The sequence below is a fragment of the Microchirus variegatus genome, assembly GCF_963457635.1.
Source record: "Microchirus variegatus genome assembly, chromosome: 18".
In the NCBI taxonomy this organism is placed as follows: Eukaryota; Metazoa; Chordata; class Actinopteri; order Pleuronectiformes; family Soleidae; genus Microchirus; species Microchirus variegatus.
This window is the reverse complement of record NC_139819.1, coordinates 6,779,765-6,803,047: the sequence shown is the minus strand read 5'-3', so window position 1 is coordinate 6,803,047 and position 23,283 is coordinate 6,779,765. Positions and strand designations below refer to the sequence as shown.

Here is a 23,283-nt window from a genome sequence, read left to right as displayed (position 1 = left end):
AAACCACTGTAAAGTGTGGTTGCCAAAATTTCCAAAACACAGATACATGGAGCTGCACTTATACCTGGTGTTTCACTCTTTTCATGCACATACACACAAATAAGTGTCCCAGCCTCGGTTCTATTTTTATCTATTGTGTTTGTATCAGCAAACAGGCAGAAATTGAAAGTGAAAATGTGTCTGGTTCGAGTAGCAGCAGCTGTTAACTGTATTTTCTAGATGTTTTTGAGAGCATTTCTGGGGCTTTTTAGGTTTGGTCACCGCATTACTGACCCATAGTTGCTGTGTTTTGAGTAACTCTGTTGGTAACCTGGGTGTCAAAGTACTACAAGCTGTGTTATTGGGTGATTCGTAGTGGGTGGGCACATCAGACCATAACACTAAACCAAAACATAAATAGAGTTTGCAGCAGCCCACAAAAGAAAATGTAAAATGGGAATGAACTGGCTGCACCTTTGTTATCAGTGAAAGCAGAAGCTCAATTTAACACTGTTCTTTAATCTCTGATGACACATCATGATCGTTTTATGACTTGGTAGAATATATGTCTTAAATATAGGCCCTTTAAATTATTAGCAAACGTCACCTCCACGGGGGCATGTAAGAAAAATTGAGGGGAACGCTAGATCCCTTTTGTGGTTCCTCAATCTATCAAATCTCTAATTTATCTGAGCCTACAGACCCCTGCTCTCTCTCTCTCTCCACTGTCCCAGAGAATTCCCTTTATACTCATATTTTATGTACATGTCATAGAGGTCATAAAACCTTCCTGATTCATTCTCGCCATGCCTCTGTCTTCACACAGTGTGGGAGGCAAATCAGTGGTCTCCCACAATCACTGGGGAAATGGAAATCCGATGCTGTTCAGTTCATATGGAACTTTTATTTACCCATATTCCCTGCTGAATGTGCATTGTCTTACCCAGAGGCATAATGGAGAGGTATTTGCCACGGAACTTGCTGGCAATGGTAATTTCCTGCCACAGGGTCCAGCCTTGTTGGGAAATCACATGATGTGCAGCAGCAGGGGGGTGATGGCTTACCTTAGAGGGTGCAGAGACAAGCAGAACACAAAAAAAGAGATAATATAAGCAGCAAGGTGAACACACTGAGCACTTTCACACCAGCATGATTCCTGTTTCGGCGCTCCAGTTCTGTTTTTGGAAAACCAGCCTGTGTTTAAGTGAAACATACACAGTGTGAATGTGAACGCACAGCGTGAGCAGAAGTGGACATGACAGTGGCAACGTGCTGGGATGGATTATGGATGGAGGCAGGAACACCACAGATTCTCCTCCCACTAGATAAATGTGCTTTTTTGTTAGATAGAGAGGTCCTATAAGACATAATATCAGTTAACATAACCAGTGTTATTTGGCTCCAGGGCCCCGTTAAAATATTGGGATGTATATCGTAGTAGAAAAGATATCGAGATAGTAGCGCAGAGGCTTTGGCTTCAAGGCCAGGGAGAACATGGCATTGAGCTTCTGTAATCCAGAACATTGCAGGAGCAGTACTGGTGTGAAAGGTCTACCAGTTTATTAGACGGGCTTGTACGCACATTAGTGAGTGTGTATAAAATGATATCGCCATTACCTGCTCACACAAAGAGCGGTAGCCGAACTCTTCCAGGCGATCGAGCTCGTAGGTCTCGCCCAGGAGGGGGTTGAAGGGCTTGGCCGTCCGATGAACCGTGGTGGAGTAGGAAGAGACGGAGAAGGCGGCAACTAGGCACATCTGCTCCAGGGAGGAGTCGCAGCGTGCTGCCTTGTCCAGAAGCTCGTGATATTCGAGGTCCTCAGTGAGACGCTGCAGCATCGACAGGGGCTCATTGAAGTTGACCTGGATGGGAGATAAAGGAGCGAAACTCATGCACTTGATTTGGATTCACATGTTGTTAAAGAGGAGGAACACGTCTTTAACACTTACAGGCATGGGGATTTTCGAAAGCTCCTTGCCAATGCAGTTCTTCATGATGCTCCATAAATTGAGGGAGTAGTTGGGCTTGGCTGGGATATGAATCCGCCTCTGTCTGCGAGGCTGCAGCTCCTTCCCTGACACGTCGTTACAGCCTGGAGACATCTGTGATGAGACAGAAAGGAGACAATAATAAAGTGGGATTATAACTTTATATTAAAAGAATATCTGATATTGTCAACAGTTGATCATTCCTGCATTTAAAGGCCATGCAGAAGAGGACACACTCCACCTAAGAAGGTTGTAGAATGAGTCCTAAAAAGAAGGGAATGGAAACTAAGAAGAACTCAGGTAATCACCTGGTTTACCTGGAAATGTCCCCATGAGTTTGGAGAGAGTGAGGCAGTAACAGGAGGATAAAGAACCTCAGGCTTGTGCACTTTAACATTCACTCTTGCTGATTTATCATCACTTATTGCCGTTACCCTATGCATTTACTGCATAAAGCACATTATCTGCATTTAAAGTGAAGATCCCTTCGTTTTATTGCGTCATATTTTATTTTATTCAAAAGGGTTTTGGTTTAAAGTGCCGATAGCCTCTTCTCAATGATGTAGTACTGCAGACTGTGTGTGACTGCCAGGCTCATAAATGAAGGTTCATTACAGTTGTCTCTAGACCCAGGTAATTAACATTTCTCTAGCAGCAAGAGCGTGCTTGCAGCTAAACACTGTTTTTCACTGCTATATTCTAGAAAGAAGCTGGATTTAAAAGAAGTAGGTTTATTAGTATTCCCACAAGCAGGCCAGTGAGGTTGCTAGTGAAAAGACAGAGGGGGAAGGATTTAGGAAGCAATGAGTATGGGGCCTCAGCCTCAGTCTTAAAGGCTGTTTTCAAGGTGAATTCAGATGAGACGATTCAGATCATTCCATTACGAAGGACTCCTGTACCGGAGTGAATGGGTAACAATGGATAAAGGGTTGAAATAAATACTTTAAAACTTATTGGCAGCTTGGCAGAGGATGACAAGTCACAGTGAAAGAGCAAGTGAAAGGAGCTTGAGAGAAAGGCAAACGTGCCATTAAACAGCAGCGAAGCAACAGAAGTTGAAGTGAAAAGAGGCTGAAATGCAACATTACGGATGTCGACATGCCATAAAACACGGGGAAAAGAGAAGAAGGCAGGAACACAGGGAACGGAGGATAAGAAGCAGCAGAGGGGGGAGTTAAGAGGAGCAGATGTTTAACTGGTAATTAAGATTTAAACGAACGACGCAGCCGTGTATCTTTAGCACCACGGGGATGAGAACGAGACCCAGACAAAGGCTACGTGTCTGTGTGTGCATTGGATAAATGTAGGGTAGGAAAGAGGGACTGTGAGAACAGCAATTGAGGTTGGTTATATAAATAAATCAATATTAAATGAGACATACTGTATTTATATATATATATAGAGAGCGAGAGATCAAAGAAGTCAGCACTGTTCACAAATGTCAAATCCTATTAGTTAGACACGTTAGGAGACACTTACATGGTCGTCCTGGTTCCAATCGTTGGGGTGACCTGAACTTGCTCCGCTCAAATTGCTCTGAGAACGCCTGGAACAGAATGAAAATGTTTTCTCTGAGGGGAAGTGGATGTGTCCAGGAACACAGAATCATTGTCAATTTCTCATCCGTTATCACACACACACACCCCCACACACACACTCTTGTACTTGCTGCATACTGAGGACTGGGGTGCTGACAAAGTGAGGACCAGCATTTCCACTTTATAAATCAACACAATTACTAATATCTACTTCATGAATGACACTTCATGGTTTTTTTTGGTCCAAAATTTGACAAAATATTTGACAAGAAATTTTTGGTCCAACATTTGACAAAAACATCATACTATACTATGTCATTCAAAAGTCGAACAAAATGTTGTAAAAAAAATGTTGGTCCAAAATTTGCAAAAAAAAAAATTTGATCCAAAATTTGAAAAAAAAACTGACCCAAAATTTTTGGTCCAAAAGTCGAAATACAAATTTGAAAAAAACATGTTGGTCTAAAATTTGAAAATACAATTTTGGTCTAAAATTTGAAAATACAATTTTGGTCTAAAATTTGAAAATACAATTTTGGTCTAAAATTTGAAAATACAATTTTGGTCTAAAATTTGAAAAAAAAAAATTGGTCTAAAATTAGAAAAAAAAATTGTTTCGGAAATTTGAAAAAAACAAATTTTGTCTAAAATTTGAAGAACAATTTTTTGTCTAAAATTTGAAGAAAAAATTTTTGTCTAAAATTTGAAGAAAAATTTTTTGTCTAAAATTTGAAGAAAAATTTTTTGTCTAAAATTTGAAAGAAAAATTTTTGTCTAAAATTTGAAAGAAAAAATTTGGTCGAAAATTTGAAAAAAAATGTTGGTCTAAAATTTGAAAAAAAAAATGTTCGAAAATTAAAAAAAAAAAAAAAATGACCCAAAATCTTTGGTCCAAAATTTGACAAAAACATCATACTAAACTTTGTCGTCCAAAATTTGAAAAAAAAATAGAAAAAGAAATTTTGGTCCAAAATTTGAAAAAAAAGTCATACTACATACATATTGAGTATAGCATGTTATAGCAACCTAAGGCAGTGATTTCAATGAAAACAAAGTGAGGACCGTCAAAAATGACCTCACTTTGTTGGTTAAAAACCCTCACTGGTCCTCAGTATGCCGCAAGTACAAGAACACACACACACACACACACACACACACACACACACACACACACACACACACACACACACACACACACACACACACACACACACACACACACACACACACACACACACACACACACACACACACACACACACGGTACTAACACAATGCACACCAAGGAGCAAAGAGATTACAGGGTATTAAAGATGAACGGTGTGTTCTTTCTATTACTTTTAGCCACTGGAGATAAAGAAGTGACTGAATCTCTGCAGAAATAAGTGGAGTTGTCAGAAAGAGATCGACTCCAGCGCAATAAACAAATATGTGGCAAAGGCAGCAGAGTTACAACACAGAAAAAGAGGAAAGGCTTTAATTCTTTTGATAGCTGAAAAACAGACTGACCTGTGCTGTATATTCTCAGTGGTCGTCACTGTGATAAACGCAGGGGAGTCCTCCATGGCATCAAAAAACTCAGTATCCTCATCTTCATCACTCGCCTCTTCTTTAAGCGGCCTCTCGCTTCCTGCATTCGGGCACATATGCATGTGTGAGTACATACAGACGGCACCGCAGCATCAGCACAACCATCACATGTTGGTAACTGTGTATTCTACAGAGTTCACCGAGAGAGAGCGTCGCCTAATCACACTCCCATGGTGATTAATTAGGGAGTAATCAGCTTAGTGAAATTGGCAATGCTTCTACTGGTTAGCTAGTTCCCTGTCAGTGTGTGCTTCCCATATTCAAGCATATTCAAGATATTCTGTATATTCAGTGATGTGTTCAGATAGAGGCAAAAATGACTGATAAAACAGAATTGAGAGGGGAAAAAATATGTTTTAAAGAGGAAAACATATCTCTGGTGAGTCACAACATTCATCTAGGGATGCACAATATTGGACTTTTTCATCCATATCCAATATTTTGAGGCCAATAAACAATACCAATATCCATACAATTGTCCCTGCTCCAAACTCTAGAGTTATCTTTTTTATCCTCTGTAGTAAAATATATAATATTTTGCATACTCGTGTCATAGCAGGTGTAGATCTACATTTTATTAATTGTGCAAAAACATGAAAAATAAATGTCAATGAGGGAGCAGCCTATTCAGTCTACATATATGACTGCTGTCATCATCATATTGGGGGATCTTGGAGTGTCTAACAACATACAATAATATATGTTTTGGTCAATAGTGGCTAATATTGATACGGTGCATCCTTACCTTCATCATTAATCAATTCTCCCTGTTTAAAATCAAACACTGTATGTGGTTTACTCTCAAAATACCTCTTATTTTGGCATTAATTCATTGTTGTGGTTATTTTTGTTGTCTTTTATTAAAGGTAAGGTGAAACATATATGTTTGTGTAGAGGTACCACAATCAACAAGCCCATTCCTACGGATGTCAGACTTGGGGTTGAATTCTCAGCTATAGGTAAACAACCAAGCGGGCAAATGCATTAACAAACTGACATAAGAGTTCACATGATCTACAGTTTGCAGTGAAAGTAATTATCTTCTTTAATTTAAGCATAATTCAATTTAATCCATCTGACACGACTTAAGACTTCCACTGCGCGAGGCCTGCATACGGTATCGATCCAGAATCAATAACACATGACTTTTAGCCAATAAAGTGAGGCTCACTCACACACACACATACACACACACACACACACACACACCACACACACACACACACACACAGTCCTTCTCTCACCCTTGTTGGTGGTCGGGGCACTGGGTGTGCTGGACACAAGCGTGGGCGCTGCTCTCCACGCTCGCTCCAGGCTGTTATGCTGCTTGGCTAGTTGCTCAATGGTTTCTTCTAGGTGAGCGCGCTGCTCCCGCTCATACTGCAGCGCCCGCTGCCACCTCCTACTGTGAGTCTCTGCTAAGTCCAAGAAGTCTCGGCACGCCTGTGGGGGGAAACACATGAGCGCGGAATGTTATTTTTTGTATTTTTTTTTTTGCATAAAATATCACAATTTTATTTTTGATTTACACTACTGTTCAAAGGTTTGGGGTCACATATACAATTTTTTGTGTTTTCCATTAAAACACACACTATTATTCATCAAAATAGTGGCAAAATGTATATAAAATATAGTATATAAAATATAAATCTGATATAAAATAGCCTTCTAACGTGATTAGCAAACACAATGTACCATTAGAACACTGGAGAGATGGTTGCTGGAAATGGGCCTCTATACACCTAAGTACATATTCAATTAAAAAACAGACGTTTGCAGCTAGAATTGTCATTTACCACATTAACAATGTATAGTGTGTATTTACGATTCATTTAATGTTATTTTCATTGGAAAAAGAGCTTTTCCTTCACAAATAAGGACATTTCTAAGTGACCCCAAACTTTTGAACCATGTTCAGTTGAAAACAATGCCTTCTTTACAATAAAATCACAAAAATCTTGATTAATTATGTCAACAAATTTTTTTTTTGGAAGCAAATGCAACATTTCCACACAGTTGACATTATGAGAAAAAGAGACAACAGAACCCAAAAAAGGTGTCAATCTCCATTAATCACTGTAATCAAGCTGTATTAATCACTACTATCATCAGTATGTTAATCAGGTGTCTGTGGAACATTGACTCAGTCTTCCTGCTGTGTCAAATGTGCCTCCGAGAAAACTCAGAGAAACCACAGACGACGTTCAGTGTGAGCGATGAGCTGATTGCACGGCAGATGATACAAGGGTTCAAGAGGGGCATCATCATTGTTGCTGCTCAGACAAAGAGGTTACTTCAGATCAAACACAGACGTGGGTGGGGATCATCTGTCAGCTTGTGGCTCACAGTGAGCACAAAGGTCAGCGAACCTAAATAACACCTCACACACACATGACTACATGTATGATGGAAATGTCACGGTAGAGCTGTCAACAAATCAGCCTCCAGGGTTTGATTTGCCTTCTCTTAAAAAACTCTAACGTTACTCTCACACTGTGGAGAGTCAGATATTGTTTTTGTGTCATGGGCGGAACGGCGCATAAATACATAGAGTGCACTCTGCAGGACAGAGGGGGCCAGAGGGGCTGTTAGGGAGTGAGCCTGAGCCACTAAGAGAAAGCTGTGGCTGCAGGCAGCGAGCTGGACGGATGAATCTGTCACACGGCTCAAATAATCTCTGCTCTCAGAGAAGGGATGTACTCGAACACACATGGTACACACACACAGTGCGACAACACCTGCAGCAAACATGATTTACTAATGTTCCTGTCACACACATACACACACTCTTAGAAATACGGATTCCAAAAGGGTCCTTCTACAAGGGCTGAGGTTCTACCTGGAACCGTTTGCTTCTGAAAAACCCTTTCCCGAAGAAAGGGTTTTTCAAGGGTTCTTGGTAACACTAAAGGTTCCATTAAGAACCATTTTGATCCAGAGAACACTTTAAAACCCCTTTCCTGAATAAAGGATTTTAAAAGGGTTCCAAGTGGAACCTTTATAAAACGGTTCTACCTGGAGCCAAAACGGGTTCTCATAAGAACCTTATATGTTTCTACTTAGCAATTTATTTCTAAGAGTGCAGAGTACACTCCAGCCTTTGCCTCGTCTCCTGTCCAGTGTCAGTTGGGATGGTATTAACAGCATAATGTAATAGGTAATCTAAAATATGTCAAAAATATTTAATCTTACTATGTAACTCAAGGAAATAATTATGTGAAATAATAAATAATAATAATAATAATAATAAATAAGAGTTTAGACTGCAGAATTTAAGCAAATACAACCTTTTTCAATGAGTAAATGAGCTGTACAGATCATGACTATAACTGTGTATTTAAAATCATATGCGAGTCCATTTATTCTAAGCTGATAAAGCTGAAATGTTATTCATCCGTATTCTTGAGAAAGGTTACATTTCAATTGCTTTAGATCATTAATCCGTTGACTGAAAGTCAATTTTGCTACAAAAGACAAAACACAAGAGCAAAAACAAAAAATAATGTCGTTTCAGACCCAGCCTCCGCTCTCTCCAGTCTCTTACCTTCATCTGTCTTTCATCAGGTGTCTAAAGTTCACACTCGTGGTGCACTGGTTTAAATGTTAGATGTGCATGTGACGTTTGCGGTCCACTTCCTCAGAGATAATCATGATATGAAACTCAACACCCACTTGAAAAAAAGTACGATGGTTCCACTTTTTTTTATGCTGACTCTCCACAGCACGTTCACAGACTGCATGTGACGTCCGGTGGGGCAAGAAAAAGGTTAATGGGCTCCAGATATCGGCATCAAATTAAAAGATTAAGCAACATGGCAACCAATAAAATAAATGTGTTTGCAGCCACCACCTGTTAAGAGCTTTGATTTATGTGAGACGTTACTTGGCCACTAAAGTGCAACCTTCTCCATGGGCCAGGGTCAAATCTCTTGAGTGAATGCAGTGGTTTCCTGCCTTTAAAATCTCTACTAGCCTTCTTATGTCTATTGCCTCACAAAAAAAACACAGGTTTTTTATAGTGGTTGCCCATATACAGTGCTGCTCTCTTTACACCTATCAATAACACAAGCGACAGAACAGGCAGTCAGACATGCACTGCAAATAAAAGCTGACAAAACTACTGACAATTCAAAGTCACCCAAAGCGAGAGAGAAGCAGGAGGAAAGACAAACCTTGCACGATTGTCCTGCTTTAATCGGAGCAGGTCTGTCTCTATGTCTAACTGTTAGTCCAGAAGGCTCTGACATTCCTCACCGAGCAGGGAGGGTCAGGGTTTGAGGGGAGGGAGAGCAGCGACTAAATCTGTCCCCCACACCCACTATCATATCTAGTATCACTCCCCCAAGACCTCAACCCTCTGTGAACTCTCATCCACTACTGACATTCTGCACAGTCCATGGTATTCGCCACTGAGGTGAATGGAACGGCGCCCGATACAGTAGAGGACTTCTCGTTATGTTATGATGCTAGCGCTAAGAGCTAAACATGTCGGACACACGGTGGTAACTGAAAATGTTGTCGTGTTCACTTAAAAGTAGAAAACAAGGCGTAGTCACTCGCAGACCAGCAATTCTGAACATGGAATTGGAGATTGTGGCATTTAACAGGAGGTGGTGTTGTGTAACCATAGACGGTACATAAAAAAGGTTAGCTTGCTGAAGTCAGTCAGGAAGTTTGAATATGCTGAATAGCCACAAGGGGGCGAATAGATGCGATAATAATTCTGATAAAAGTGGGAAAATTTGCCTACTTCTCGCTTGATTTAAAACACCAGTAAACATTTTCACGCTTCAGGTCTTCCTAATTTAATTGAACATGATTTCACTTTTGTAAATTATTTTCCCATGTAGAGGAAAATAGACGATAAAGTTTAAGTGCTGGTATCATCCAATAGGAGCCTGGTTGCAGGCGACGACGCCTCTGAACTTCTGGTCGCAAAATGTCAACATCACAATTCTAGAGGCTTCAAAATGGGAGTTCAGATTCTTATTGGTGATGTCACAACCTGCTTCAAGTTGGGTGGATGAAGCAATTCACACAGAGGTCTCAAGTGAAACATAACCTTAAATCTGAATGGAATATCAAATACAATTCCATTATGCAAAAACTCAAATCAAATCACGCTTCTGCATTTAGTTCAAACAGAGCTCTCAGACAAGGTGGCTGATGTTTTATCTTCTCAGACACAGTGGACATCAAAGCCCCAACATTAGCACCTCTTGCTATATAGTTAGCAATGACAGACGACTCTGCTAACCTCTGATGGCTACCTCCGGCACCACCTTCAAGCGTAGCTCACTGGTCTTTATCCTGGTCTGTCTCTCATACTCACATTGATCATAGCATTGGAAGTGATTCGGAAGAGTGTGGCTCGCTCATTGACTGCCTTGAACTTCTCCCCTCCCTCCACGGGGATTTTCAGACCCTCGAGTTCGCTCAGCGAGCGCTGCAGGGCCGCGCCGTGCTTGGCGATGAGGTCGTTGCACGTGCTGAGGTCGTCGAGCTTGCTGACGAGTATCTTCAGGGTTCCCTGAATCTCGCTGCGGTCGGACTGGGATGTGGGCTCCTCGTCGCCTGAGTCGTCTGCAAGCAAGAGGTCAAAGGTCACACAAACTGTCTTGAGACTTTAAACTTTTAATGATAACCACATAGTCACCAACTATTTCACAGTGATTTAGTCCACTGACGAAACTAGTGTTACAGAATCATAAATCGACTGTATATGTCTCATAAAGCTAATGAAATGTAAACTAGCTAATACATTTGAATACAGACAACCCGTCCATACCCATGAGCCTTTGCCATAGCAGTTTACTTATGGTATGACATCAATAATGCTCAATAATGACAAATGTCCCCCAATCACACCCGACCCATGTGAGAGCCACATTTCTTAAAAGAGGTTACTCAAGTTTAACAGAACATACGAGAACAGTGTTGCAGTGTCAGCTCTATTACATGCACCCACACACACACACACACACACACACACACACACAGACAGAAATAAACCATGGGTAAGACCCAGGTACATAAATGGTTGCAGCCCCAAAGTAAAGCAGATCTACAGATCTTATTTTCTTAACTTAAGTGGACAATCTTTCTGGATAAATGTGACTCTATTCTCTTTTATATTAAAACACCAGGGAACCAGCACGTTGGATTGTTTTTAAATCTGTTTCAAAGTTCTTGGAAAGCACCAAACCTTGCCAAGACCACCCAGTTACCCTATCCAATCATACACTCAATATCCATAGCATCAGCCGTGCTCTTTGTTCCAGCAGCCCTATTAACTTACTCATCCCCACAGCCTACATTTGGTCGCTCATCATTTCAGTTTTCTGCTGCATATGACTGGAATCATGTGCAACAGACACTGAAACTAAGTTCATTCATTCAACTCTCTTTTTTTAAAAACTTATCCACTACTGGTTAATCGTTTGTGCTTATTCTAAGGCCTGAATTTGGATCTGTATCTAGAAATCTGTATCATCCTGAGGAAATTTGAGTCAAGTCATGCATAAATCTAATTATACAGCTTTAAACATTAAAACCAGTGGTGTACGCCAATGTTTACAGACAGAACATTTCTCCGACAGTGAGGCTAACGGTATAAAGGAAGCTTCTCTCCCATTTAAATTTAGCCCCGTTGTCCTCCTAATGCTCCGTCTACAAGGAGCCATTTTGCTGTTTTCCTCTCTACGGCGTGCAGAGCATGAATACAACACAGAAAAAAGGTGTGCTATGTAGCTGATAGAATACCCTTTCACATTGTCATGGAGGCAGCGGCGCCGCCACAGCAACACTTTCAGAGCGCGGCAGCGAGCTGAGACCTTGCAGTGAGAGAGACCATCACCTCTGTCAATCCCTATTTACATCATAAAAGCAGGGGTGTTTGTGCGCGAGGGACGCTGGTCGTACTTGGACTACATCATGTAACAGCACTGTACTGGAGTCAAATGTGACGGCAGCTATTGTCCAGGAGAATGTCCGGCTCCATGTGAGAGCCACACAAAGATAAGCCACGCAGAGCACAAAATGACAAATGACAAACCTGAGCTTTGTACATATATTCTATGCTTCAAACGATGTGTTTGTGCAATGTATAGACATAATGTTGATTATATTGAACAGATTATGGCTTCATTTCAATGTTCATGCACAGCTACTGAGAAAATATGTTTGGTACATAGCAACAGCACTGTTGATGCATACACTGATGTATCTATTAGCTGACATGGAAATAACATGACATATTTTTATGTATCGGGTAGATTAAAACCAATAGATCAAGATTATATGACCTAAAATGACTAAAAGCATGACTAAGTTAGTGTGCATAAAGTTAGCTGTTAGATTAAGGAAGAGAGGGAGCGAGGAAAGGATTAGAAAAAAGAGGGTAATCTCTCACCATACTTCCATTCGCGGGGCATTCATTTTTTTTCTCACACAGAGGTAACCAAAGTTCAGCCAGGAAGGAAGGAGGGAGCAAACTGAGCTCTAGCCTCTGTGGCACTGTGTGAACATGTTAAATAAGTCCATCACAGACACTAAACTGTCCCGCCATGAGAGAAGACAAAAAAAAGAAAAAAAACAGAGGTGAACCCAGCAGCCTCACAACAAGCGTGCAAACAAAAGCCTTCGTATTAAAGCACGAATCACAACACACTACGTTTTCAAATAGGTCAGCGGAGAGAAAGGAAGGTAAAATGGAGGAAAATTGACTGGACTGTGATTGCTGGAGAGTGAAAGAAGTGTGAGGAGAGAGAGAGACACACAGAAAGAGCTGGATAATGAAATCAGCTTCAAATTAGTAAAGCATGACACATCCGTTTGACGGCAAGTTGGTGTAGTTTTAACTTTACAGCAAGTCACAAGTAAGTTCTCCTTGCAAAGATCTATACAATAATAGGCCTTGAGTGGCTCTATGGACCAATGTATGTTTGTTTTGAGAGTGTAAGGAACCACAAAGTGTGATCTTTTGACCTGTTTGTTGTTGTGGGGGTTATTATTTAGCGATATTATCAGACCTGACCATGGGAACATTTGTGTGTATACACGGGCAGGAAGTGCCTAATTATACTTATTGAGGCTGCTTCTTTGTGTTTTCAGCGCGGGGATCTAACAAAAGCTATACTGAGAAACGTGGACTTCATTAGCATCGTGTGAACTCATTGACTCATTCAAATACAGACTAAACCGAACACAGACCCATAGTAACCCCCTTCAGGGACATCACACATCAGACTTTTGTTCTGACCAAACACCAAGGTTACTAAATGGCAAAGTCACCACTGACTGAGATACAGTAAACTTACCCCCCCCCATGTGGAACTATGTGTGGCATTCTCATGTGAGGGTGAAATTACAGAGCAGGGTCTGGATAATATTAGGATAACACGTAGTTTAGTGTGAAAGGGACACTGGTGCTGGTGGTGAGACGTTTCAGACGTGCTGTATTCATAAAAAAGTGAAGGTAGGTGGATAGATGTTGGGCAACCCAACGCTTACTTAAGCGTTCACATCGTGTTTATTTTTGCATGCTTTAATTAGCAAGTGTTCTCTGGAGCAGGAAGAGGAAAATGTTTCTCAGAAAAGTTCATCAGAGAGATGAAAATGTTGGGATACAGTTGCAAAGGGGAAACTTTCCATGGAAACTTTATGAGAATTAACTAGAAATTTGGGATAGCTTAAAATGTAAAATGATGTGTAGCTTCAATCGTTCAGGTTTCTAAAAAAATCATCTGTGCATGTGATGGGGGAATGCACAGTGCATTCGGATTGTTTACACCAAGATTATGCTAGAATATATTATTTACCAACTTAGAAGTAAGTTCTCAAACTTCAAATTTTAAAAACTTCGTAGTTTTTTTCATGGAAAGTATCCAATTTTTAAAATTCCCAGAATTTTGCAACCGTAGTCTGGAATAATGTCCACTCTGTGTGTCAAATTCTGCCATAAATAGCTTGATCTACATGAATATAAAGTGCGCAGTGAACTTTGAAAACTTGGAAATGGCACCGACACTGTCCATTTTTGCATGGTGGCTTTTCCTGCCCCCATGTCGTGAGAACTATGGGCAACTGGAACCAACCTTGAAATGTTCAACAAAAGGTTGACTCAGTGAGAGGTCTCACACTGCTGCAGAAGGAAGGTGGAAACAAGAATGAGAGGCAGTGGAACTGGTGTTGTTCCTGTGGGTGTAGTGAAGTGTCGCAGTTACGACTGGCTATTGCCACTTTGTCGGCAATTGGGCCGATTCCAAACGTTGCTGTATGCGCTGTTCATTTACACGACACATTTATAAACTGGAAAATACCAGACTTCACTCTCAAGTGAAGAAAGTCTATTACAAATGTCCCTCTTGCATTGCCCTTTAGTTTTTTCTGAGCCAAGTCTGTGCATGCTTCAACAAAATGTCAAGCACTACCTGACAAGAAGGTAAAAACCCTTCACAGCATCTGACACACTCCAGCAGCACTTTATCATTCAGATGTGGAACAAAAAAAGATGACTAAAGCTGCCGTTTTACACCAAACCTATATCATTAAATAACATTTTTTCTGCCTTTGCTCTCCGCCTCACATCTCCCACCCTTTCTCTCACAGGCGCAGATGTGGATGAATGGCCCTTCGTAGCAAAGTCGACACCACGAGGCAAGGCCAGAAGCCCATTACCACCCCAGTCATGCCTCAAGGACGGATTACCTCCCTCTCCTCCCCTCCCTCCTTCCTTTACAGTCCACCACTACGAAGAGAAATCTGCATGGACGTCACAAATGCGAGGGTGTTTTCAGCGCGCCCACCGCGTCTCTCCTGAACTCTCCTCCGGGGATGATACGATTTCAGCAAATAATAATAAGTGTCTGAGTCAACATTTAAACTCAGCATGTGCAAAGTGCTTCTGAGCTCCTTCTCGTTTTTGTGTGTGTGTCCAAAAGAACGATGCAAGGAGACGAGGAGGCAGCAGGAAAGAAAATTGCTATCCCACTGTCAGGGCTCGTCTCTCTGCTCTCTGTCCCCGAGGACATGCTGTCAGATCAGTGGAGCCGGGCTCCTGGCTGACAGGACGTCACCCTGTGGTAGAGAGACTTACGCACATGCCCAGCAGCCACACACGATGGATGAATGTATACTGCATGTACTGTCCCTCTGGATTAAAGTAGTAAAGATGTAAACATACAGTACATGAGGTACTCATTTTTATACTGTTCATTTTACAGGTCAACATAGGGCTGTTTGGGCAGATCATACAACCATAGACTGTATAGAATTAAATGGATGTAGGAAATAGGATAGAAGTGGCAGTTATGTTTATTATTCATGTATATTATTCAAACTCCATCCATCCATCCATCAATTATCTACCACTTTATCCTCCACCGGAGGGGGTGCTGTGCCTATCTCAGCTGACATAGGGCGATAGGCGGGGTACACACCCTGTTCGCCAGGGGAGAACATGCAAACTCCTTGCAGAAAGGCCCTTGTTCCAACCGGGGCTCCAACCCAGGAACCCAGGTCTTCTTGCTCAAAATAGAGTGCTAACCACTACACCAACCGTGGGGCCTTATTCAAACTCCATTAAAATATTATAAAACAATGCACACACTTTATTAGAGCTGCAACTAAAGATTAATTTGTTAATCGATTAATCGCTTGGTCCATAAAATGTCAGAAAAGGTTAAAAAAAACATTGATCGGTGTTTGTCAAACCTGGAAATTACGATGTTCTCAAATGTCTTGTTTTGTCCACAAACCAAAATGATTGAGTCTTTCATGATTTCTTTGTTATGTGAGCAAAGAAACGAAGACATTATTCACATTTAAGAAGCTAAAGCAATCCGAAATCTTGTTTTAATCACGAAAAAGCTCTACACTCTATCGTATGCCATCAACCACAATCTACATAGCTAAGACACACGTGTGCATGCTGCATGCACTCATGAATTAATCATCATGATTATACAATATTGATTAAAATGATCCAGCCTTAATGCATGTGTAATTTGAAGATCATTACAGAGGCTTAAAGAAAGAGAATATGTTAATGTGAAAAGAGAAGTGGAAACATGTTGGATATGTTCCTCCCCCCGGGGGGGATGGGAGTGTAATCCTGGCCTGATGCTAACTGGCTCCTTCCCTCCTCGGAGATTCATCACAAGGAGACAATCACAGGAGACGGCAGGTTAAACCCTGTAACACTGGCTCTACACAACTAAACGAGGAAACTGTGCAGTGCAACTCATCACTGTCCCCAAAGCTCTGCAGCAGCATCCGATCGAAACACTCTCCCAGTGAGCAGGCAAATGAGGAAAGAGAAGATGGATATAAACCTGTAACGGCTAAAACATTTGAGCTTTTAATTCAGCAACATTTAATAATGAGCTGGCACACACGCCATAGATTTATATTCTGGTCCAAGCTGGACACTTGTTTTTTATAAATTCACAGCTGATGCATCAAACCGCATAATTCCTTCAGTCTGGAGGCTGAGGTCATCAAATCATGCGACAACCTCAGAATACAAACTGAGCTCACTAAAAACAACAAGCCCATGACATTAGTTTAGAGATAATAAAAAATGTGTGTTGCTTTAAAGACGCAGTGGATCTCGACAAAGTGAGGCGCCGGTGTTTACCACACTGTCGTGACCTTTCCACTGACTGATGTGTGTGTGTGTGCAGCTCTGTCCATTCTTTTATGAAATGAAATAAGCCACACATGCATAGGAGCCTGGTAACATTAACTGGTACATTAAGTAACGTCATGCTCACGTGCATAAATTTTTCATTTACATGCAACGCAACATCTGGCTCAGGCTGGGAAGAGGAGAGGGTCTGTCGACATAGTTCCTGCCCGCTTCATGTAGAACGGGACTAGCGTGTATCTGTGTATGTAAAATATTATCATCCCATCTTCAGTAATTCTCTTTGAGTATTGCAGTTTTAAGTGACACACACAAAATATGATACACCATGTTTGAGTTTGATGCTCATAACACCGAAAGCTCAAGCACCCACAAAAAATCAGTATGTCCTCAGTATACAGTTAGACTGACACCTCTTCAGCTAATTGTCCAGGTGCCAGATTTGCAAGATAATGAGCCGTGAAGACCATAAAACCAGGGCCGAGGTGGCTGAAGCCTCTGAGCACCAAAGGTGTCTATAAAGTGCTCTTAAATTATGTGCATAAATATTTGAATATTTAAACACAATGCTCACAGGAGCAGCTTCGGAGGAGGCCTGCCCTGCACTCTGACCCCCATCTTTAAAGACGTTTACAGTACTTTTGTGCACAGAAAGTGAGAATTTATCGCTGAAGAAAGATAAAAAATTTATCTGTGTGACGGGTTTCAGTCTTTGTATCCGGATCAAGCTCCAGGCTTTACATTCCAACAAAACCAAAAGAGTACACCCAGAGATTTCTACTACTACGTAAAGCGGAAACAGACAATTCAAGTTGCATTGCATTCAAGTTTTACTGCTTAAGGGAGGAGGAGAAGTCATATTGATAAAAGGTAGATGTGAGTGTGTGCAATGAGACAGTTATAGCGAGTAAAAGATTTTTAGAAAATCACACGACTCAATTCAAATGTCCCTCCCGTGCACTGAAAAAAATGTCAGAAACAGATGTGGAAACTTTACCATTGCTGCGCTTGGTGCAAAAAGCAAACATAACGACAATATTTGATTGCAGCAGCAACAAATCATGACCAGATATGTTGTCGCTCTTTATTTACGTCATTGAGTTGTGCTATATTATCGTTCTGTATTATCATTTTGTGCCACCTACTGCTTTTTCTTTAACCAAATCTTTGAAAATCCTGTCCAAAATTGGGATATAACCTAGCTAATGACTTCTTGGTTCTACTCAAAATTGGACTTTCACAACTGGATCAATAAAGATCCAGCCTTTCTTACGGATTTACGATCCATAAGTATGATTTCTGAAGGTGTACAAATGCTTTTAAAATACAACTTGTTTGGTTTTTGTGGCATTAGGTCAAGCCTTTCATGTGTAATTCAGGCAAGAGCCTTGTTTTACTGAGGCTACTACGCTGCCTGGCTTATACAGCAGTCTGAATGGATAAAAAGCTTCACTGAAGAACAGCTACATCCACATAAACCAGTGGGAAAGTGGAGGTAGTTGTGAACGTGTGTTTACATCCCTTCTGGTAGATGAAGGCCAGAAAGCGTAGGAGCCTTCTGTCTGCAGTCTCACCATTAGATTCGACTAATTCTTACACACAGAAGTCACAAAATATTTTGTTTGTTAGCAGTAAGTGCATTTTATGTCACAACTTAGGGAGAAAAAGCTGCACTAGTAAAGCAAAGGCGACAAGACAACAGCGAACGGTTGGAATATGAATAATATACAATTTCCTCAAAGCAGCATCTCCGTCACTCACTGCAGAAGCTCACTTCATATCTGCTTTTATCTCTTGCTTTAGATCAAAACTATCAGAGAAATATCTTCACTGCCTTTGAAGTTCCACACTGCAGCTTTTAAAACATGCCAACGTTTATAATGAGGAGTCTGTGCAGGAGCCTGGATGTGAAAAATCTTTAAAAACAACGCAGCCCATGATTCTACCCACCCATGAGTCTTTTGCCAAAGCTGGCCACACAGGCAAAGTGAGGAGGACGGGACGAGGGAGCTCAGAGCTGAAGAGACCCACAGCTGTTCAAAACTCAGCGCTGTCCAACTCTGCCACGGGCAATAAAATGATAGATGAAGTGAGAGAGGTGGGAGAAACAGGACAGATAAAAGAGGCTGAAACTAAAGTATGAATTTCATTGTTCTTCCTTCCTGGTGGCATAATAATAATATACAGACAACATGGGAGTGCACTATATAGGATGCTATTAACCTGCCACAAGCAGTAATGGAATATAGATTTCTTTTTTTTTTCCTGTGCAAAATCTTTTCATCGTCTGGACAACATGTTGTGTGTTCTTTGTGAGTGAAGGAGACAATCTTAAAAAAATCCCATTAATCTGAAGTCCTTTTTTTATTGTCCTGTCCACTTCGTTGTTTGTGAAAATTTACCTTGTCTTCCCTAAGAATTAGAGCCGCAACGATTATTGACCTCTACCTGAGGTATATGTTTTCACTGGAGTTTGTCTGTCTGTCTGTCAGCAACATAACTCGAAAAGTCGCGAACAGATGAATTTTTCAGGAAATGTCCGCAATGGGACCAGGAACAAGTGATTACATTTTGTGCGAGATCCATAGACTCTTTCACTATTTTTATCACTGTTTTGTGGCGATCTGAGATGCCCTGGCAGAGGTATGCACTCTACGAGTGCTTCTAGTTTTCGCAATCGATTAATCTGTCGTTTATTTTCTCGATTAATCATTTGGTCCATAAAATAAAATATGATAGAAGTGGCAGTTAGCCACCAGGGGGCGACACTTTTAACTCCATTAAAATATTATAAAACAAATATTATAAAACAATTCAGTATTAGAGCTGCAACTAAAGATTACACTGTAATCGATCAATCGTTTTATGTCCTTTTCTAAAAGGTAAAAAAAAAAAACGTTGATCGGTGTTCGTCAAACCTGGAAATGACGATGTTCTTGAATGTCTCGTTTTGTCCACAAACCAAAATGATTCAGTTTTAATGATTTCTTTGTTAAAGGGGCAAAGAAACGAAGGAAATATTCACATTTAAGAAGCTAAAATAATCAGAAATCTTGTTTTAATAATGAAAATGCTTCACACTTACTACTACTACGATACTTTTACGATTTAGAGTCCAGCAATAAACCGCCACCCAACACATAATAAGCGTATACACACAGATGCTAAAATAATACGTAGGCCTGACAGGCTCCAACTCATCCATATGCAAATGTGAGGTAAGAGCAGGCGCACAGGAGAGAGAGGGGAAATCAGTCTGAGTGAGAGCGGCATGGGAGAAAGTGGAGAGGGGAAAAAAGAGAAGGAGCCTTGCCTGCAGTGAGGACGACAGGAGAGAGAGAGGACAGACACTGGCACTGCATTGTTAAAGAAGGCTGCTGCAGAAATGTGAGCATCCGTGGTGACAGATGACAGATGCTACAGGGAGAAAGATGGATGAAGGAATGACAGCTACTTCTCAGGCACATGATAAGGAGGCGGATAGATGGCACGGCGATGAGGAGGGGGGGTTTTTTTTGTCGTTGGGACGGATGGACAGGAGTGTGACAGCTCCGCGCTATAGCATCCACCATAGCTGTTACTGACCATGGCTGAGTTTACTCAGGCAGCCCGAGTTGCAGAGGGAGCGCTTCGTCCCCGATTCCCAGCAGCTCCGGCCCTTCATGCCCACTCTCTGCGGGCCTGATCCCACTCCACTCCACACTCTCTGAGACGCCGCTCCTGCCCTGCATGGGCCGCTACATAATCCCAGCAATGGGTTGGCTGAGGCAGCGACTTTCTCTATTCAGCATTGCAGCGTCCACACACACACACACACACACACACACACAGACGTACATACTCGCACACAAACTTAAAGGACATACATACAAAGACGTGGGGGAGCAATGCAGCCGCTCTCCTTCTTATAATTCCTCTCCTCTCCTGCATTGCTTCCCTTTCTTCCAGTTAACCACACACACACACACACACACACATTGACAAAGCTCGGCACATTTACAATTCTCCTCCACATGGTTCTCTCAGTGCAGTGCAGATTGGAGAGGGAGGAAATCAGTGGGTGAGTGAGTGCAGCAGCAGAGAGGAGAAAAGGGCTCAGCGACCATCCAGCGGTCATCCACATAACTGAGCCCACACTGCATTGCTCCTCTGTCGCTGTTATCTACCAATACAACGCTTTTGTCGTTCAAATACTGGAGGTAAAACTGCGTTTCCTGATGAAAATATGTCAGATTTAGTTAAGACATACTAACGCAGAGTGGTTCCACAACAAAAGGTCAAATATTGTATTATTTCCTACTGATTTATCGCTCTGTTGTGGTGATCACCACACGCTGACACATCACTTCAAATCTGACCTCCCATAAAAAAACACATATTCAGGGTCAGTGTACCACACCGTTTATGCTGTAGTTTGCCCTGAGCTATACTGTTATATATGTATATATATATATATATATATATATATACTTCAACATTACTGCCACACTGTTCTATAACTCAAGGTCACCTTGGCAACCTGGAGCCATGCCCCGCCTGCTCCGTAGAGGATGATGATGATGATGACGACACAGCATCAAGGTAAAAGTGGAACAGTCCTATTCGTGTCGTACGACTGCGTCCTGTCATTATTTCATACGTTTGTTTTATCTTGAGGAATGATTCAGAGCAAGCAGTGAAGAAAAAAATCTATTTTTGATGAGACATATCAAGCTATTGCGCTTAAATAAATGTCAAAATCAAGTTCATAAAGTAACTTATTTTGCCGTCTTTTAATTGCCAATTAGGACACACCGAAGCATCGGCTGTTAAATGTGATTAAATATTCATGAGTGAGGGTTCTAAGCATTATCACAGGGTCTTATTTTGTGTTTTAATCACCTCACCACTTATTGAAAGTTTTACAACGGCCTCATTTGTTTAATGCTTAGGTTTTAATGTGAGGGTCACTGCCATGAGAGTATAATTGTTAATAATGAGTGTATTATAGTTATGCATTTATCTGAATTATGGCTTCAATAAAAGCAAAGCCTGTGACCCTTTTTCTTTTTTGTAATGCAGCAGTGATTTCTTGGGTGCAGCGTGGACAAAATTCACAAACTCAGCTGTGCAAAGTAGAACAACAACACACTGAGGTCCTTAATGACTGAAACATCATATGAAGCAAGTCTATTGTGTTGAAGTGAAATGAACAGGGAAGTAAGGGCTGTAAGTGATGTAAAGAAGAAGTGCTGACAGCGACAGATTATCGGCCCTTTAATAAATAACACCGCCTAAAATGCCCCCGGGACATGTTCAAGGGGGCAATGAAGCATTAAACTTTCAATTAATTTCATAATTGACCTTCATTCTTTTCTTAAGACACACAGAGAGATCAAATATGACAGCAGTCATGTTATATGGTGTATTGGATTTGTTAGCAACGCTATAATGACCGTACAGTATTTATTATTAATTATTTCACTTTATTGAAACCCTATAGTGGAACCCTAATTCATGTTATTGGTAAAACTTGTGTTGGTCCGACATATCTTTTATATTTTACACCAAGTCAATTCATAGACATAGGACCAAACTCGATGAAACCAACTTTCAGTCACATCATTCCAATCCAAATGCCAATAATCACACAATTTGACATAAAAACAACAAAGCTGGTGTGCTTTAAAGCTCCCATAGAACGGAAGTACCAACTAATGCTGTTTTTTTGGTGTATATCTGCACCATTACCTCCTTTATGCAGCCCGGAAGGTTCGAAACCAACAGTTCAGCCACTGCTGAGAACGCTGTGTTTTATTGTAATCTCGGGCTCAGTGAGATCTCTGAAAAAACCCGGTCCAGTTACGTAAACAGCGGTTCTCCTGAACAGCGGATCCTCCTGGTCCGGGCACTAGTCCGGGCACATCCGGTTGCGTACATTGAACCGCAGAAGAAGAAGAATGTCTGTTATGGAGGTGTTTCACTTGCGCCAGTGTCTTCTGACTCTGGGTCCGACTCCGGGTCAAAGGCGTAAAAGGGACTGCGGCGGGGCATCGTGAAAAAGCCATATTAAAACAATGTTTTGATAATGAGTAGCAGTGCATCCACCGTTCCAGAGTGGGAGCTACGCTTCTGAGAGCTGGTGTGCTAATTACGTCACTTCCAGGTATTGGCCAATCACAAGACAGTTGGGAAAGCTGTCGTTGGCTGGCCAATCACAACACAGTCTGTCTTCTGGGGGTGAGATTTCAGTCTGAAATAGATCGGCTGACGAGCGCTTCAGTGAGGAGAGATTTCTATCGGCTCATTTACAGCAACTAGGAGGTTTTTGACCATAAAAACAAGTTTATGTATGCAAGTAGACCTCCATAACTCACATATATGTGCGATAGGACCACGCTATGGGAGCTTTAAGGCCTCTGCACAGGAGTTTACTGTACATCACCTTTTGGATGCATTTGTAAGTTTTTACGACCAGGGTTTCTCAATCCTGGTCTTGGAGATCCACTGTCCCTGGAGCAGGTGTGTTGGAGCAGGGAAACACCTAAAACATGCAGGTCA

At 41.3% G+C, this 23,283-nt stretch overlaps 1 protein-coding gene across 1 annotated transcript in view; it reads right to left on the bottom strand.

Moving 5' to 3' along the window:
* Nucleotides 1–23,283, bottom strand: part of osbp2b (oxysterol binding protein 2b) — a gene marked incomplete at its 5' end in the record, with an annotated part of 49,568 nt that overhangs the window by 9,719 nt on the left and 16,566 nt on the right. Inside the window, 7 exons of the mRNA XM_083904737.1 lie at nt 923–1,043; nt 1,597–1,842; nt 1,930–2,082; nt 3,448–3,514; nt 5,016–5,136; nt 6,341–6,539; nt 10,429–10,679. Coding sequence (XP_083760863.1) covers nt 923–1,043; nt 1,597–1,842; nt 1,930–2,082; nt 3,448–3,514; nt 5,016–5,136; nt 6,341–6,539; nt 10,429–10,679 — 1,158 coding nt within the window. The remainder of the gene's footprint in view (nt 1–922; nt 1,044–1,596; nt 1,843–1,929; nt 2,083–3,447; nt 3,515–5,015; nt 5,137–6,340; nt 6,540–10,428; nt 10,680–23,283) is intronic.